Below are 15,881 nucleotides of genomic sequence, written 5' to 3'. Positions count from 1 at the left end.
AACGGAATGCGTGGTTATGACTATATGTTTCAAACAGGAGGACTGAAAGAAGGATGGTCTAAAATGAGTTTATAACATTTATTACAACTATACGAAAACGGAGAGAGTAAAACAATTACCGGAAAACATGAATGAGAAATCGAAGAGACAATTATATGTACATATATATAAAAAACCATATATGTATGTAAAAATTAAAAAAAAAAAAAAAGAAAAAAAAGACACAACAGTAGAGAAAAAAGCAGAAGATGAGAATAGAAGTAACGAGATACAAGTTTGAAAATTCATATGAGGAAAGGCCATGTCGGAAGCACGATTGGCAATTTCTATGAGAAATGTATTGAGGAGTGTAACAAACATGCTACAATCAAACAGTCTGTAAATATTTCAACTTTTTTTTTTTTTTTTTTTTCTAAAACAAAAAAAAAAGAGTACAAAGCTGTGTTGAGAGATAATAGAGCAGCAGCTACCAGAAAAAGAAACAATCATTATGTTTTAGGAATACATAGAAAGAAAGGAAAAGAAAAGAGAATATAAAAATTATAAAAAATCGGAAAAACAGAGGAAAACATCAAAACGGAACGGAATTCTTATTGCAATCACATACCCAAAAAAAAAACAAGAACACAAACAGAAATGTTTAAAAACAATTTTGGTGTATGAGATCAAGATTGTTTCTCTCCAGGTTGTTGATTTTCAAGATTCCTAATGTGGGCTTCCAAGGCCATTTGTTCGGATTTAAGTTGTTCAATGTACTGAATGGCACGGGTAAGCAAACCCCATTTTGAAGACTTTGTACTTTTGTCGACGGGAAGAGCATCCTTAAGGTCATCAAAAAGTTCCTTAATTTCCTTTCGACGTTTTCGTTCGGCGAGTTTATGGTTTGTGCGAAGTTCTGGGTTTCGCACATAGGGATTCATGTACTCGGTATGAACGGGAACCATGGAGGTAACACGACGCAAATAGTTATTACGGCCATAAGGGACGTTTGCGTTGAGAGGATAAGGACCAGTTGGTGGATAAGCTTTTGAAAGGGTGGAAGAATCGGAAGAAGGATTGTAAGCAGGGGGCTGTTGCTTGTGAGGGTGCTGGTAGTAAGACTGGTGGTGTTGGTGATGGTAGTCTGGGTAAGGAATTTGGAGGGGGGTAGGGAGGGAAGGGGTGGAAGAATCGGTTGAAAACGAAGAAATGGAGGAAGGAGGGAGATTTTGGGGAGTGAGGTAGAGAGGTTGAAGGGGAGGAGGAGGGTTTGGATTCTGGACGGAATGAACATAGGTGGTAAAAGCATCGTTCCGGATAGAAGGATTAGAAGAGACGGATTGTTGAGAGGGAAGGGGCATGTAATTGTTTGAATTTGAGTAAGGAGAGGAGTGTACGGAATCGGGAGAGGAAGAAGAAGGAGTATGATTGTTGTTGGAAGTTAAAGAAGGAGGGGCGGCAGAGGGAAGAGACGGATTGGGGTTGGAAGATGCTGAAGAAGAAGAAGAAGAAGAAGAAGTTGAAGTAGAGGTGGTGTGACGGGAGGAAGAGGGATGATCATTCATGATGGCAGAAGAGGGAGTGGAGGAGGAGGAAGAGTCATTCACGGGGTTGGAGGAGGAGGAGGAGGAAGAAGAAGAGGAAGAAGAAAGAGGGGGCCAAGAAGATTGTTGAAAAGGTTTGGCGATACAATTGATGGGAGGAAGGCGTGGTTGGGAAGAAGAATAGGAAAAGGAGGAATCCGTTGGAGGAGGAGGAGGGTATGGGTGATGGGAAGAAGCAGAGATAGAGGGAGGGGCGGCAGTAGTGGTGATGGAGGGCATATGAGGAAGTGAATAAGCGTTAGACATGATGGAGAATGTATGTGTAGAGAGAGGGGATTGTAAAACGATGAAAATAGAAGAGACAAGAGAGATTTTACTATCGTATGGGTATAATCATGAAAAGAAATAAAAGACAAAGGTAAGACGAGTCGATAAGTGGGAATAGAGTCGATGGAAAAACCTTTAGAAAGAAAGTGAAACGAAGGAGAATGTAGGGAATGATTCTTGATGAGCAAGAAGCGATGACTTGGGTAGAATCCAAAAGGGAAGGAACAATTGAATAGGAAAGATCAAAAGAGAATAATGTTACAAGTTGATTATAGAACGTGTGTAAATAAAAACAAAAGAAAAAGGAGAAAACACCACCTTTGTTAATCTTTTTTTTTTTTTTTCTCTTTTTGTTTTTTTAAAAAAAAAACAAAAAAATTATTTTCTAAAAGTGGTAGAAAACAAACAATTTGGAGGATGGTAGTATGCAAAAGAAGAATTCGTTTGGTGGCCGTGAAAGATTCCTGAAAACAACAAAGGAATCCAAAAGACAAGAGAAAAAGAAGAAAATGAGTACAGCAACGACGACAACAACAAACTTCAAGCACAAGGAATGAAAATGTTTCTAGATGGAGAGAATAAACACGAGATCGGAAAGACGGTAGTAGAGAGTAGGTAGATGAAAATTAGTACGACGATTCGTTAAATGTTGGTTTAATTGATGACAATAATTAGCAAAGCAAAGCAAAGCAAAAGCAAAACACAAAAGAAGCAAAAAACGAAAACGACGACGAAAACAAAGAAGAGAAAAGATGGGAAAAGAGATCTTTTTATAAAATGAAAAAAAAAATCAACAAAAAAAAAAGACACGTAGAGAGAGGTGGATTATACGGGAAAGAAACAGGGATAACAAGAGAAGAATCTATGTCGTATCATTATTGGACGACGTAATATGGAGCGGAGATCTCTGGAAGTATTTTCGCGAGATAAAGAGGTTTGGCGGTGGTGGGTGATAGAGGAGAGAGAGAGAGAGAGAGAGAGAGAGGAAGAGGAAGAGGAAGAGGAAGAGGAAGAGGAAGAGGAAGGAGAGGAACAAAACATTCATCGTTTTTTGCTTTTGTTTTTGTTTTTTTTTTTTTTTTTTTTTTTTTCCTCTGTGCTCTTTTCTCTCTCTCTTTCTCTCAACTCAACTCGATGGTGGATGGTGGTGGTGGTTCTTTTTCTTCACTGAGTCGTACCTCTCTCACACTGTGTGTCTCGCTCCATTGAAAACGACAAGACTCGAAGAGTCTGCAGATAAAAAAAAACAGGAAAACGTCAGTATCCGTCGATTCCCTCTTTCTCTTTTTCGAGTGTTGGGAAATTCACCATTTCAAAATGACAGAACGAAAGAGGCGCAATGGATGATGATGGTGATGATGATGATGATGATTTTTGTTTTTCTTTTTCCCAAGCAGTTAGATTCCCCAAACGAGATTGAGATGTATGTGGGTTGAATTAGTCATTCAAGACGAGAGGAAATACGTAAGGAAATAAAGAAGAAAAGGTAGGAATGGAGTGAAATGGAATGGAATGAAATGTGAAATGTGAAATAAAGATGAAGAATTTAAGAATTTAATTTTTTCATTATTTAATATTATATTTATATTGAAAGAAAAGAAAACGAAAAACGAAATACGAAAAACGAAATGAATTCCTAAAAAAACTATACACTATACATATACAATACAAAAGTCAGTCCTTTCTTTCAATTCTCACCTCCATGGGTTCATCTTTTTCTCCTTCGTCATGATTTCCCATCTCACTCACAAATACTTCTTGATACGGCGGAGGTGGTAATCCTGTAGACACTCTTCCAGGCATCATCATCATCGTAGATGCCATTGTCTCTCTTGCCGCCCCAGCGTTTCTAGATTCCATTCTTGCTCGCTCTCCTCTTTCTTGTTCATTTTCGTGTACAGTTCCTGTTCCTGTTCCCGTTCCTGTTCCACTTTCGTTTTCGTTTTCTTTTTCTTTTTCCTCTTCTGCTTCTTCTAATGCTAGCCGTTCCACCTGTGCTATTCCTGGCGTAAATAGTCCATACAAGCAAATCACCAATCCCAAAAGCAGCTCCGGCATATATCCAAGTCCAAACGCAATTCCTGGATTCACTTTTGGATTGCTCGGATTCCAATGGTAATTCCAACTTGATACACATCCATACACCTCTCGTATAAGCACCATCAATCCTCCCGCATTCACACTCATCCATCGTTTTCTTCGGTCCCGTCCAAATTCAATCAAGTACATACAAAACGCTCCTTCACAGCATAAATATCCTAGCAAATTCAAAATCGCCGACGCTTTAAAACGCGCATCCGTCGCCACACTTTCCTCTCCTCGCGCTAGCTTTCCCCACGAATGAAAGCCTGCTAGCAAAAATCCAATCATCGAAAGTATGTACACTACCACAGGCATTCCGTATTCCATTTTCTCTATCCTTTGCATACGTCGATTCCCATCCATTTCCTGTCCAACCACCGTTCGCTCTCGCCAGCGTATAAATCCAAACGTACTCACATAGTGCCAATACACCAACACTAGGATCGGTACGTTGGAGTGAAAGCAAAACGAAAAAATGCAAAGCGACATTCCTTGAATCACGCTTCGGTCCACGTCAATGTACGCAAACCCCGATACCGCCAGCACAAGAATCAACAAAATCAACCAGTAAAATTCCGCTCGTCTCTGGAATCCTTTCGTCGCTCCCGCTACACCAAACTTTCCAATGTTCATAAACACTAGCGGGATTAATAGAAACCCAAGGCACGCAGACACGATCCCAACCGCCCCGTGTCCCGCCAGCTTCTTCACTGGGCTGTCACAATTCATTCCATTCAAAATTTTTCCTTCTTCCGTTATGATCGGCCAATTTTGATATCTCCATAGGTAGCAAGCTGTTCCATTGCTTATTGTGCCATTTCCATACACTTGATACAGAAAGCGTTGAAAAGTCGCTTCTTGCGAATCATTCATTCCAATGGATTTTCTTTTCTATGTTCCCAAGTCTGCTTAAATTGGTCTCCCAATCGTTCCAACGTCTTGTAGAATCGACTTTTTTGGTTTTCCAGAGATCCTCCTCTAGAGAAACAACGACAAAAGAAAGATGAAAATAAATAAAAGATTGTGTTCTACCTCTTTTTTTTTTTTTCTTTTTTGTTTTGTTTCCCACAAAACAAAAACAAATAATAAAACGCTTCAACATCATTCTATTTCGTACAACTTCCGTTTAAATACTTTCAAACAAATAATTACCAAGCGCTGACGCAAATTTACTTGTTTCGCTCTTGACTTCCCACCTACAATACTTCAATGACTTCAACATGCTGTAACCGACGAAATGATTCATTAAACAATTTGTTAGACCTGAACTGAATTCCTTTGGCTTCCTCTTTCATTGCTGCCAGTTCCTGTTTTCGCTCGCTGTATAACTTTGAATTCCCTCTAAGCATTCCACTTTTCTTCAAACATAGTCTTCATGGAACAAGGGATCATCTAGGCAAAACCTTTCTTCTTCTTCGTTTCTTCGAGCACCTTTGTTAAATCTTTGTAAAAGGTACACCCAAAGACGACATCCCAGATCCCCATGCTAAAAATCCCAGTTTGGGAGACACCGTCCAGTGCATCGTATAGTTTGCTTCCAAATTACTAAAATCATTGCTATACTCATGAAAAGGGTGTGCATGTAAATTAGACAGTGCATTCTTCACTTGTAAATGGGATTCGTCTGGCGTTGATAAAATGCGATCCCAAACGATAACATTATTCACATCCTGTAACCATTAGTAATTTGTTTTCGTTCAATTCAATACAATTCAATTCCAATTCAAACCCTCGACTCAACATACATGTTTTTCGGTCGGATACGACGCTACCAAGTAGACAACAACGTGCTTGGTATTCCAATTCCATAGGTTTGAAAAATCGGCATCCAAGTCAAATTTGACTTGAGCATAATTTTGCTTCTTATTATGAAACGCATGATAAAATCGGGCCGGTTTACTAGTTTCCAATTGTTAGTATTCCACCATTGAAAGAATACAAAGCTGAAGTAATCACAAAGTCTAATTCCCTCATAAAAATATTCTCCAATTTTTCATTCTTTTTTCACAATCGGTTCTTACAACAGTAATCGATTCCAGTTGAACCTCATTTCGAATGGGAATTACAACACCCGCGTTTTTTTCATAATATTACTTACTATTTAGCATAATGAACATTAGCTGGAAAGACCTTATCAACATTAGGTGCTTTCACAATATTCTGAACCGTAATGATTGCACATAAAAGAATCAGCATAGAAGACACTTTGCTGAAAAAAGCGCTGGCTCGATTCGATGTCGTATCTAATAACATGTTTGCTTTATAATCAAATTACTTTCAAGGTATGATGATGGTGTTTAATAAATACTTGCATCCAGTATTGCTGTTGTAAATGAGTATGTTTGGCTTCTCTTATAAACGTCGGTTAAAGGGTAAAGTTCCTCCTACCGAATGACTAAACTTGCTATAACGAGCCAACCTTTGAGAAATTGGCTTTATAAAACTATATATAGAACTTGTGTGTACTAAATAAATTTCGCATTTCCATAAATAATTGAATTGACTTCTTTTATATTTTTTGTGTTATTTCCTTTGTCCCTAAATTTTTTTCTCAACAGCTAATATACAATGTTATCATGTTTGATGCTTGATATAAATAAATAGCTTTATGCATGAAACTATTCCAACAAGCTTCGAGTCCAATCAAACGGATGAAAACGAGCTCGAAAAGCATCTTCTGCTGGATCCTTAACGCCCGTCCATTTGCCTCTCCTTCGAATGAATTCTGTCGGAAGGTTCAGCATACTCGCAAACACTTGTCTTGGGACTTGGTCATGTTGGCCCCATAATTTTTCATTTTCGACGACATGCCCATAACCTCCATCGACCGTGAACCAAACATGAAAATATCCCAACTCTAAGAATTGTTAGATTTTGTGATGAAATATATTCTTGAAATTGTCTTACCTTTCACCATCATCTTGCGGAAAGCATATTTTCCATATTTTTCAACTCCTTCCATGGTATCAATGATTTTGCGATGCTGAGACCATTCGTCATCGGAAGTTAGAATAGCTTCACGGAAATAAGCTGGTGCCAACGAAAGCGTGCGTCTTGGGACCGGTACGCATTCAATTGCAGTGTGATGATATCTGTGAGGTGCAGGTGCATTTTCGTAAAAAATAACACCCATTCCCATAGAATCAAACATTAAAGCTATACATTTCATAAAGTTCTACAGTCAGGTTAGTCTCCATAAACGCTCACAATAAACAGAAATATAAACTTACCCGAATCTCGTCCCACTCATCTTCATCACAAGATAGAGCATTTACACGATGATTCATAGGAACAATTAAGCAATGATATTTTGCTAACCCAGGTTTTGTCGGTAAAGTAAGGTACGCGCGATGACTCAGTGTAATGACAGGTGCCAGTGGCTGTGAATTAGCATTCATACATAACGGACAAGAATCCAATGCACGATTCATTTTTGATAAATTTCCTCCTTGGAATATTTGTTCCAGGTTTATTTCCCTTCGGCTCATACGATCGGCCAATCTATTGGCATTTTCGTCAAGATAATCCAAATCATTGGAATACCTACTATCCCTGGTAATGCGCTTCGCATAGTCTTTGCTCAATCCATGCTTGTCTAGTTTATTTAAAAGTTTCTCTTCCTGAACCATTTCCTCAATAGACGGGTCATTTTTGCTGGTGAAAGATTTCAAGTGAGACGAACTAGCGTCATTTAAAGAATCATCAAAATTTTTATGCATGGCATCATATTGTTGCTTTAACGCTTCATAATTTGATGAACCTCTCGCCTGCGCACGTAAAACCTCTGCTTTTAACTTGTTTATTTCATCTCGTGTAGGCTTTGAAGAAGAGTAAGACACAGGTTCCAATACCGTCGATTTGTTGTTCTTGTCTTGTTCTAATCGACTTCGATGTTTTTCACCTGTTAGTTCATCTTTCCGAATTTTTCCCGTTGCCTTCCGATAATCTAGTTCTTCTCTTTCTTCCAAAGCGTCATCAAAGTCCTTTAGAGAGCCGTACCTTTCAAGAGCTACATCTTCAACAGGTCGATGATTGTCCTTCGCCATATCAAAAACACGTTGAAGCTTCATCATTCTCCATCGTGAGCCATTGTCACCAATTTTATACTCAACACGTTCAGCTTTCACATACTGCTCTTGAACATCGGTAGCTCCAGAAGGACGATCAGGTTGGGTAGCTCTCCTAAATCGACCAGGGGTATCTTTAGGTTCTTCATGCATATGCTCTTTTGACATACGCTTGCCATACATTCCAAAATCCATTCCCTCTAAAGTACCATGTCTAGAGGTGCCTCCTAAAGAATCGTTACCTCCGGCAAAACGAGATTGAAAATAATCATTTTTCTGAGCAAATTCTTTCTCAGCATCTCGTCTTCGAAGAGTTTCATCATCATAGGAATGCTTTCTTCGAGGACTACGTGACCGTTCACGCCGGTGTTTTCTTCTTACGTCGCGTTCATCCTGCTCATGGCGTTGTCTATGGCGATATTCACGATCATGTCTATCGTACCTAGAAGAAGATTCTCTCTCATCTTTCCTCCTATTTAAGCGCTCATCTGCAACCATTATATCAAATATAAAATAACCAATTCACCTATTTGGCAGGAAAATCCAGGTTGGTTTGTTTAAGCTGTTCCTTCCATCAAAAGCTTAACGAAGTACCTTGGAATTTGTAAACAAACAAATGACAGGTAACTCGCTGGGAAGGGAAGAATAAGCAGAGGAAGATAAAATCAGAAACAATTTCAAACGAATAGAACAAAATGGGAACCAAAATCTTCGAATAGAAATTTTGTTTCGCTTGGGAACTTCCTAAACAGAAACCCCACCACCAAACTTTTTCGCGGATTAAGATTTCTACGCTATCGTTCCTTACGTATAACAGCTTGACTCACTATTCACTGAGTCCTTAGGTTCCTTAGCAAATAATTATAACAAGGCAATACCTTTGCAGGATTCGCGTAACTGTGCCTTTTCAGCGGATGTACATTAAATAATCGTATTAAGTTTTAATCTTTAGTAGAGTTAATGTCTGGAGCACCGTATTATGAAGATGACGGCGAGTCATTGAATTCTGGAACTTATCCTTTTCCATTTGCCGATGATCGTAGATTTCCAAACTCATTGCAGCAAGCTATTTTCCATGAAGATGATTCAGGACGAGGTAGCGCTGGTGATTCTGCTTTAATTGACCCACCGTTTCATGATATATCAAAATCAAACGTGAACGCGGCCGATCCCATGGAGAGCGACTTTAGCCAATTTCAGCCAGCAAGCAAAGAACAGGATTTTCACCCCTTATCGAATAACGGCTCTAAGGATGACTTGTTATTGACCGAAGACGCGAATGGACTGAAAGACAAAGGCGGAATGCCTTCTTCAACCAGTCCGCATCGACCAGAAAGCGGTTCTCCAAAAAGTCATGAAGCGCACATCAAGAGGAATACACCACTGCCGCCTCATGGCGCATCACCTCTCCCTCCAATGTCCATTGCCATGAATTTTGCCCGGAAGAAGGCTTGGCCTGCAAGTTTAGCTATTGGTAAGCAATTTAACGAAAATCAAGTAAGTTGTGACTGACTGAATTTTTTGTAGAACGTGATAACACCGCTGATGCTATTTTTTCGAGAGAAGAAGGTAAAGAAGAGCAATTTACTTTAGAAGGTGTTAAAACAAAATCAGGACGTAAAGTCCACCGACCCAATCATTTTGATCCTTTGGTAAAATTACCCACTAGAAAGCGTGGCCCTGGTCGACGGCCTACTATTGCATTAACTATGAAATGTTGCGTATGTCAACGTTTACAATCACCACCTAAAAACCGCATTGTTTTCTGCGATGGTTGTAATACTCCATTTCACCAACTTTGCCATGAACCCAATATACCCGATTCTTTGTTGGATTCTTCGAGCGCTGAATGGTTTTGTAACGCTTGCTCAATGCGAAAACATCAAAAACCGTTAAGCATGGGTTCCACTGCGAAGGAACTAAGTTTATCCATAGAAGAAAGAAAGTCTTATTTAATTAGCCTACCAACATCACATTTGGTTGACATTCTGCTCACGTGTGAACAAACTCATCCGGAATTACCAGTAATAAGTCCAAAAGCCGCCTCCTTCATTCAAAACTCCAAACAAGAAAAAACGCCGATTGTTCCCTCAGAAGCACTACCTCAGTCGAATTTTGCTAATATTTCATCTGACCCAAACGAGATTTCTCAAGCAAAGCTTCAAGGATTAACTTCTTCAAGTTTTAACTTGAGTTCCGCTGATCCAATTGCTTCTCAAGACCATATTTTTCAATTTTCTGAAAGTATTCCATCTATCGATGACTACATGCAAACTCACAGTAACGCTGACGAGGTGATGCTTGAAGTGTTAGAGAAGTTTCCAGCTGTGGCCTCGCTTGATTCTATATTTAATTACATTCACAGGTTTGTTCTCGGTTTTAATTTTTATTTCATTGAGTTATACTAACAATTGACTAGTAATTACGGAGATAAACACATAAATAATTCAGATATAATCAGAACACTAAACCGGTTAGTGCGAAAAGGGCGTGTGCTTCGAGATGCGACTGGTGTTTCATACGAATTGGACCGAACATTTGATAGACAAAAGCCGTCCATTCGTAATGATATATCTGTAACTGGACCCATACCCATTGATTTTATGTTGTACACGCCAAACACTGACGAATTAGAAGAATCTTTTTGTACTCATTATGTTTTCAACGACTCAGCTGTACTTTAGTCAACTTTTTACGCTATAATCTTTAGGAGCTTGCATTACATACCCCCAAAAAATTTACTATCAATTTATTTTACAAAGTGAATGAAATGAACGTTGGATGAATACCCAGATATTATTACGCACATAGAGCAATTACTGTTATTTCATATAAAAAAAAAAAAAGGAAGTGTAAAATAAGGAACAAAAAAAAAATAATTAATATTAGTAGTTAAATAATAATTTAGAAGTATAAACAAAAAGACATACATTTTTATACCAAATCTTCAATATCATGAAGATGCTGACGAGAAAAATATTCAGAGGCAGCAGCAGCCGTTCTACGAGACCGCCTTCGCGGCTGAGCTGTATTCTTCGTATAGTTATCCTCCATTATTACTTTTTGTTCATTATCCTCTAGAGGAGTTTCTAACTTGATTTTTTTTCCTGGTAGAGCATTAGGGGGAAGTTCATTCATGCCAGTAGGGATCTCTTCGTAGACAGTCTGTTGGTCTTGGACCACATCAATTTCTGGAGAAGCAGAAGGAGAACGTTTCACCTTTTTTGCAGTCTGTAAGCGCTTTGCTTTGACAAGGCTTTTCTCTTGGAATGCACTTGGGCACAATCCTTTGGAAGCAAGTGTGCAATCATTGCATCGTCTCCCTCTTGGAAGGCAAATCGTTTGACCAAAACCAACAAGCATATAATTCACTTCCTGCCATAAATCTTTTGGTAAGAAACTTTGTAGTGCTAATCGAGTTTGCTCTTCCGTTTTCGTATGGCACCAACCCAGAATATTTGAGATGCGGTGCACATGTACATCAACTCCAATCCCGACATTTTTTTTCCAAGCAATACCCATGCATAGGTATCCCATCTTGGGACCTACACCGGGGATAGACATCAACTCTTCGACGGTTTGTGGAATATCACCTCCGTATTTTTCTTCCAGAATTTGCGCCATCTTTTTTAAATAAGTTGTTTTTCTATTATGAAATCCTACTTTTTCAATGAGCTTGTTTAATGAAACCTCATCAATTTCTCTAATATCCTGAAGGCACAGTCCTTTCGGCAAATTCTCCTTCAGGCACTTCATGGTTGGCCCAAGCACTGTATCTTTTGTTTGGCTCGACAGCATTAAAGCTACAAGAGTTTGAAATCGAAACACTTCCGGGGTTCTTTTATCACCTAATGTATGTGAACCTTGCTCATCGACAGGAGCAACTACGTGTTTCTTCATTTCCTTAATCTCATTGTAAACAATTTCCCAGTTCTTCGGGACATTTTCCTCCATCATTTGGGAATCTTTTAAAAATTTCCACGAGTTTAAACAAAATGAATATTTGGAGAGAAGAACTGTAAGCTGTGTAAAAAAACTTTACTGCATTATTATATTACATGCGCAAAAAAGTAAACAAAACGAGAAGGCAATAGACAGTTTATTTTTTTGGAATCCTACATTAAAACTATTCGTAAAATGTTTACGGATGACTGTAATCTGCAGTCTAGCTTTGGTAAAAAGACTTATGAATGTTTGACAAAAAACGACACCAGCAGGATTTGAACCTGCGCGCGGAGACCGCAATAGATTTCTAATCTATCCCTTTAACCACTCAGGCATAGTGTCCAATTGATGGTTATAGCTAAATTAAAGCGAATATGTAGTAGTGATTAGGTATTTATTACATTTGCAAACTTTGAGTTTTGTGAAGCAATAACTTCGGGAATCTGAAGAATTGTATAGATACTCTGTTAAATGTTCGTAGAGAACACTTAGAGTAACTATAGCCGGTCGGATTGGAAGGTATAGCATGAAGACAAATTTCAGTATATTGGAACATCTATGATATCTTCGTTGTTCAGGTCAACTGCTACTTCTGGAGAGTGAAATCGTACCTACATTGTCTTTGAAATGTAAAACATAGAACGTAATGGGAGCTGCCATCTTGGTTGTTTCACGTTCCAGTGAAACAGCGAAGCTTGAAGTAGAGACATATAAAAGATTTTGACAATGGTTCAAAATTCATTAAGTTTACATTTTCAGTAAATGAAAATGACCACTACCGTTTCTGTATGGGGTATTCCTGTTGATAGTTAGTACTGGCGAGTTACGATGTTACTCACAGACGAATTGATAATTTAAACAAGCAAGAGCAATTCAAAAAGAATTCCGAATTTATTGAGCGAATCGAATACTTACAAGACTTTTTTTATTACTAAACGTATTTCCCATTCAAGATTGAAAGATATTAAAAAGAAGTTGACTTACGAGCGAAAGTCATAGCCGAATTTATATGTAACTGAGAAAAGCAACAATATACTACCCGATTGAAAGGAAAGAGAAGTCAAATCCAGAAAGATTTTGAATAATCGTCATTTTTAGTTATTTTTTTCAGGAGCAAGCAGATTTTAGAGTTCAACACATATTTGTCCATGGAAAACGGAATTGTCGCTTTTTGCGGCACTTTCGTCCTAATTTCGCTCGCTCTATCAACTATTTCTATCTATTCTCATTTAAAAAATTACAGAAAACCCGTTTTGCAGCGCTCTGTAGTAAGAATTTTGTTAATGTTCGTTTAATTCCTACTCTCATTTCCTTTCCCATTTGGCTGTTTTCTTTGGAGAATGAGGTTGTTAAAATCATATACTAACCGGATGCTTGTTAGGATCGTAACTTATTCTATTGTTTCTTTTTTGACTGTATATAATGAAAGAATTGGTGCCTTTTTTGAACCTTTCAGGGAGATGTACGAGGTAAGATTTATAACCGTTTTTAAGCGTGGTTATTTTCTCAACAAGTGTTGTCAAACTATTGCGATGCGTGTTTTGGATCTGGCAGAATTGCGTTCTCTTGTACATATTTTCTTGTGGGATCCTATCTAATTATATAATCTAGGCATTCGCACTCTATTGCTTCTTTTGTTTGTTGATTGACTACTTAGGAGGTGAAAGAGCTGCCGTAATCATCTTACATGGGCATTTACCTCGTCCTCGTTTATGGCCAATGAATCATATTCAGAGTGATATTGATTTAAGCGATCCTTACACTTTCCTTTCGATCAAGCGAGGTATTTTACAATATACATGGCTAAAGCCATTTCTCATTATAGCTACGCTCCTAAGCAGAGTTTTAGGAATCTATGAAGACGAAGATAAGCCCGTTTATGTCACATCGGCTTTATGGATCGGCTTGCTGTACAACATCTCTATTACCATCTCTCTCTATTCCCTAACAACATTTTGGATTTGCTTACACGAGGAACTGACTCCATTTCGGCCTTTCCCAAAATTTCTCTCTGTAAAAGCCATTATTTTCGCTTCGTATTGGCAGCAAACTTTATTGTCAGTCGCCGGTTGGCTTGGTATTTTACCAAGAAAACACGGCATATTTATCTTACTGGACCAGAATGTCCTTATGTGCTTGGAAATGCCTTTCTTTGCATTATCTCACTGGCATGCCTTTCGCATCAAAGATTACATAACGCCGTCATGGATATCATGTTCACGAATGCCGCTTTTAAAAGCTTGGAAAGATGTCGTTGGGTTTAAAGATGTCTGGTGCGACAGTATTCAAACATTACAAGGTGATCGATACGTATATGAGAATTTTGAACCCGCTGAATGCCAGGTCCCGTCTAGACATAACGCTCGATTAAATCGCACAACTCACGGGCTGCGTTACAGTCAAGGAGGCCAAAGAAAACTTTGGGTTTCTCGATACGATCAATCGCGCGTACGTTTAATAAATAACAACGATTCCCAAAACTCACCATCATCAAACAAGACCTATTTTTCTATTCCTGGACTATATAGTGAATCTCAACATTATGAAGGAGGCATATGTTTCGAGATAGACGATGAGATGGAATCGTTGTATGCTCAAGCAAAAAGTATGCCTTTCGGTGACTATAATTATCCGGTACTTCCAATCTCGAGTACTACAGAAGCCAACTCTGTAGGAAGAAGCCTCGCAGAAACATGATTGAAAGCCAGCTAAAATCTCGTAGCAAATGAACCAAGTGTGGTACCAATATTTAGCCCGCCTGATCGTTTTGATTTCGGCATCTGACTTTTAGAAGATGCCACAATTTCATTCAAATTGGTTTCTAACACCAATCCACCGGAGACGATTTCGGCAAGAATAGCATGAATTTCTTGAAATTTGAAGACCTAAGACAAAAAAGTTAGTAATAATTATTTTTTTTATGATTCCTGTATAATAAAATAATCTCTTTAATCTCTGTTCGTCTTTCTAGCTGTGTAAAGACTAATATCCTTTATTCAGATAAGTAAATCAAGTGCTCACAACAATTAATTTTCTTGGTTATTAAGAAACAGAAGCCGTTCATAATTGAAGAACCGTTTCCCGATTCAATCAGTAGAGATAAGCAAGAAATTTTAAGAGTTGTCATTGTTGGATTCATCCAGTTCTCAAACTTACCAAATCTAACTCACAAACATTATTAAAGCAGCGATCTAAAGCTTCCACGAAAACCTGACTGTTAATATAATTGCAATAATAAAAATGAAACAAACCTGTATGAGATCTAAAATTCCAAGTTCACTTTCTCCTTCATCAACTACAAATACAAAATATAATGTAGCATATTGACGATATATTATTCTATTTTTTCCAGCAATCAAGCTGCTTTCCAAGAAATTGCACGATGCAGCCGTGCGGTTAGACACTGATTGATATATTTCGCCAAGTAACCTTTGCTGATCCGATTCTTCAATTGGCGTATAAAACTTTGTCAGTCTAGGATTTCCTTTATTGTTGAAAATAAAAATTGCGTAAATCATGCCCAAAAGATGCTTCACTACTTGCTGGTACCGGTAATAGACTAGCTTACCTAGTTGGAATATGCTTAGAATCCTATACCGGTAAAAGAGGAGGTTATTTTTGAGTTATACAAGCCGAGCATTTAATAAGTAACATAGCTAACCATCTTTTTATTCGTATATAATATACATGAACAATATTAGGATAATAAGTATTCTTCTTCTTAATCAAAATTTACGAAAGCTAAACTTGTGATCGTTTAATTAGCATTCGGTCTTAATTTGAAGGTACGGGAATCTACACCAGCTTAATTGGTATAGCAGGTGCATGATATTTGTTACCCGATTGTTTTCAAAATTCCTCTATGACTAAAAACTCAAGAGTTCTCAAAATACAAACTTACATGTATTTCTAGCACTGTCATACTCCATTATTCAGT

General features: G+C 38.1%; 8 protein-coding genes and 1 non-coding gene across 9 annotated transcripts; 2 read left to right on the top strand and 7 right to left on the bottom strand.

Moving 5' to 3' along the window:
* Positions 1-54: 54 nt before the first annotated feature.
* SOCG_02197 (transcription factor Esc1) lies at positions 55-2,856 on the bottom strand. The gene has a single exon (XM_013160691.1). It carries the CDS (start codon positions 1,827-1,829, stop codon positions 666-668), a length of 1,164 nt encoding a protein of 387 aa, XP_013016145.1. The 5' UTR covers positions 1,830-2,856; the 3' UTR covers positions 55-665.
* A 659-nt stretch (positions 2,857-3,515) lies between these two features.
* Positions 3,516-5,152, bottom strand: SOCG_02196 (uncharacterized protein). The gene has a single exon (XM_013160690.1). It carries the CDS (start codon positions 4,803-4,805, stop codon positions 3,525-3,527), a length of 1,281 nt encoding a protein of 426 aa, XP_013016144.1. The 5' UTR covers positions 4,806-5,152; the 3' UTR covers positions 3,516-3,524.
* Positions 5,095-6,325, bottom strand: SOCG_02195 (signal peptidase subunit Spc3). The gene is made up of 3 exons (XM_013160689.1): positions 6,031-6,325; positions 5,678-5,831; positions 5,095-5,602 (listed from the first exon to the last, which is right to left on the bottom strand). Exons 1-3 carry the CDS (start codon positions 6,183-6,185, stop codon positions 5,369-5,371), a joined length of 543 nt encoding a protein of 180 aa, XP_013016143.1. The 5' UTR covers positions 6,186-6,325; the 3' UTR covers positions 5,095-5,368.
* Positions 6,321-9,459, bottom strand: SOCG_02194 (complexed with Cdc5 protein Cwf19). Its single transcript, XM_013160688.1, has 3 exons — positions 7,163-9,459; positions 6,840-7,107; positions 6,321-6,789 (listed from the first exon to the last, which is right to left on the bottom strand). Exons 1-3 carry the CDS (start codon positions 8,495-8,497, stop codon positions 6,551-6,553), a joined length of 1,842 nt encoding a protein of 613 aa, XP_013016142.1. The 5' UTR covers positions 8,498-9,459; the 3' UTR covers positions 6,321-6,550.
* Positions 8,808-10,821, top strand: SOCG_02193 (PHD finger containing protein Phf2). Its single transcript, XM_013160687.1, has 3 exons — positions 8,808-9,473; positions 9,527-10,364; positions 10,419-10,821. Exons 1-3 carry the CDS (start codon positions 8,960-8,962, stop codon positions 10,681-10,683), a joined length of 1,617 nt encoding a protein of 538 aa, XP_013016141.1. The 5' UTR covers positions 8,808-8,959; the 3' UTR covers positions 10,684-10,821.
* Positions 10,822-10,857: 36 nt separating this feature from the next.
* On the bottom strand, positions 10,858-12,083 carry SOCG_02192 (DNA endonuclease III). Its single transcript, XM_013160686.1, has one exon. The coding sequence runs from the start codon at positions 11,954-11,956 to the stop codon at positions 10,934-10,936; it is 1,023 nt and encodes a 340-aa protein (XP_013016140.1). The 5' UTR covers positions 11,957-12,083; the 3' UTR covers positions 10,858-10,933.
* Positions 12,084-12,204: 121 nt separating this feature from the next.
* On the bottom strand, positions 12,205-12,286 carry SOCG_16185. The gene has a single exon. It is a non-coding gene; the product is annotated as a tRNA-Ser (tRNA).
* Positions 12,287-12,348: 62 nt separating this feature from the next.
* SOCG_02191 (DUF300 family protein) lies at positions 12,349-14,902 on the top strand. The gene is made up of 3 exons (XM_013160685.1): positions 12,349-13,229; positions 13,326-13,413; positions 13,556-14,902. The coding sequence occupies exons 1-3, from the start codon at positions 13,093-13,095 to the stop codon at positions 14,639-14,641; spliced, it is 1,311 nt and encodes a 436-aa protein (XP_013016139.1). The 5' UTR covers positions 12,349-13,092; the 3' UTR covers positions 14,642-14,902.
* Positions 13,601-15,865, bottom strand: SOCG_02190 (AP-3 adaptor complex subunit Aps3). Its single transcript, XM_013160684.1, has 3 exons — positions 15,196-15,865; positions 15,101-15,154; positions 13,601-14,829 (listed from the first exon to the last, which is right to left on the bottom strand). Exons 1-3 carry the CDS (start codon positions 15,460-15,462, stop codon positions 14,653-14,655), a joined length of 498 nt encoding a protein of 165 aa, XP_013016138.1. The 5' UTR covers positions 15,463-15,865; the 3' UTR covers positions 13,601-14,652.
* Positions 15,866-15,881: the final 16 nt, after the last annotated feature.

This window comes from Schizosaccharomyces octosporus, assembly GCF_000150505.1.
Source record: "Schizosaccharomyces octosporus yFS286 unplaced genomic scaffold supercont6.1, whole genome shotgun sequence".
Taxonomy (NCBI): Eukaryota; Fungi; Ascomycota; class Schizosaccharomycetes; order Schizosaccharomycetales; family Schizosaccharomycetaceae; genus Schizosaccharomyces; species Schizosaccharomyces octosporus.
This window is presented reverse-complemented; position numbering and strand designations above follow the sequence as displayed.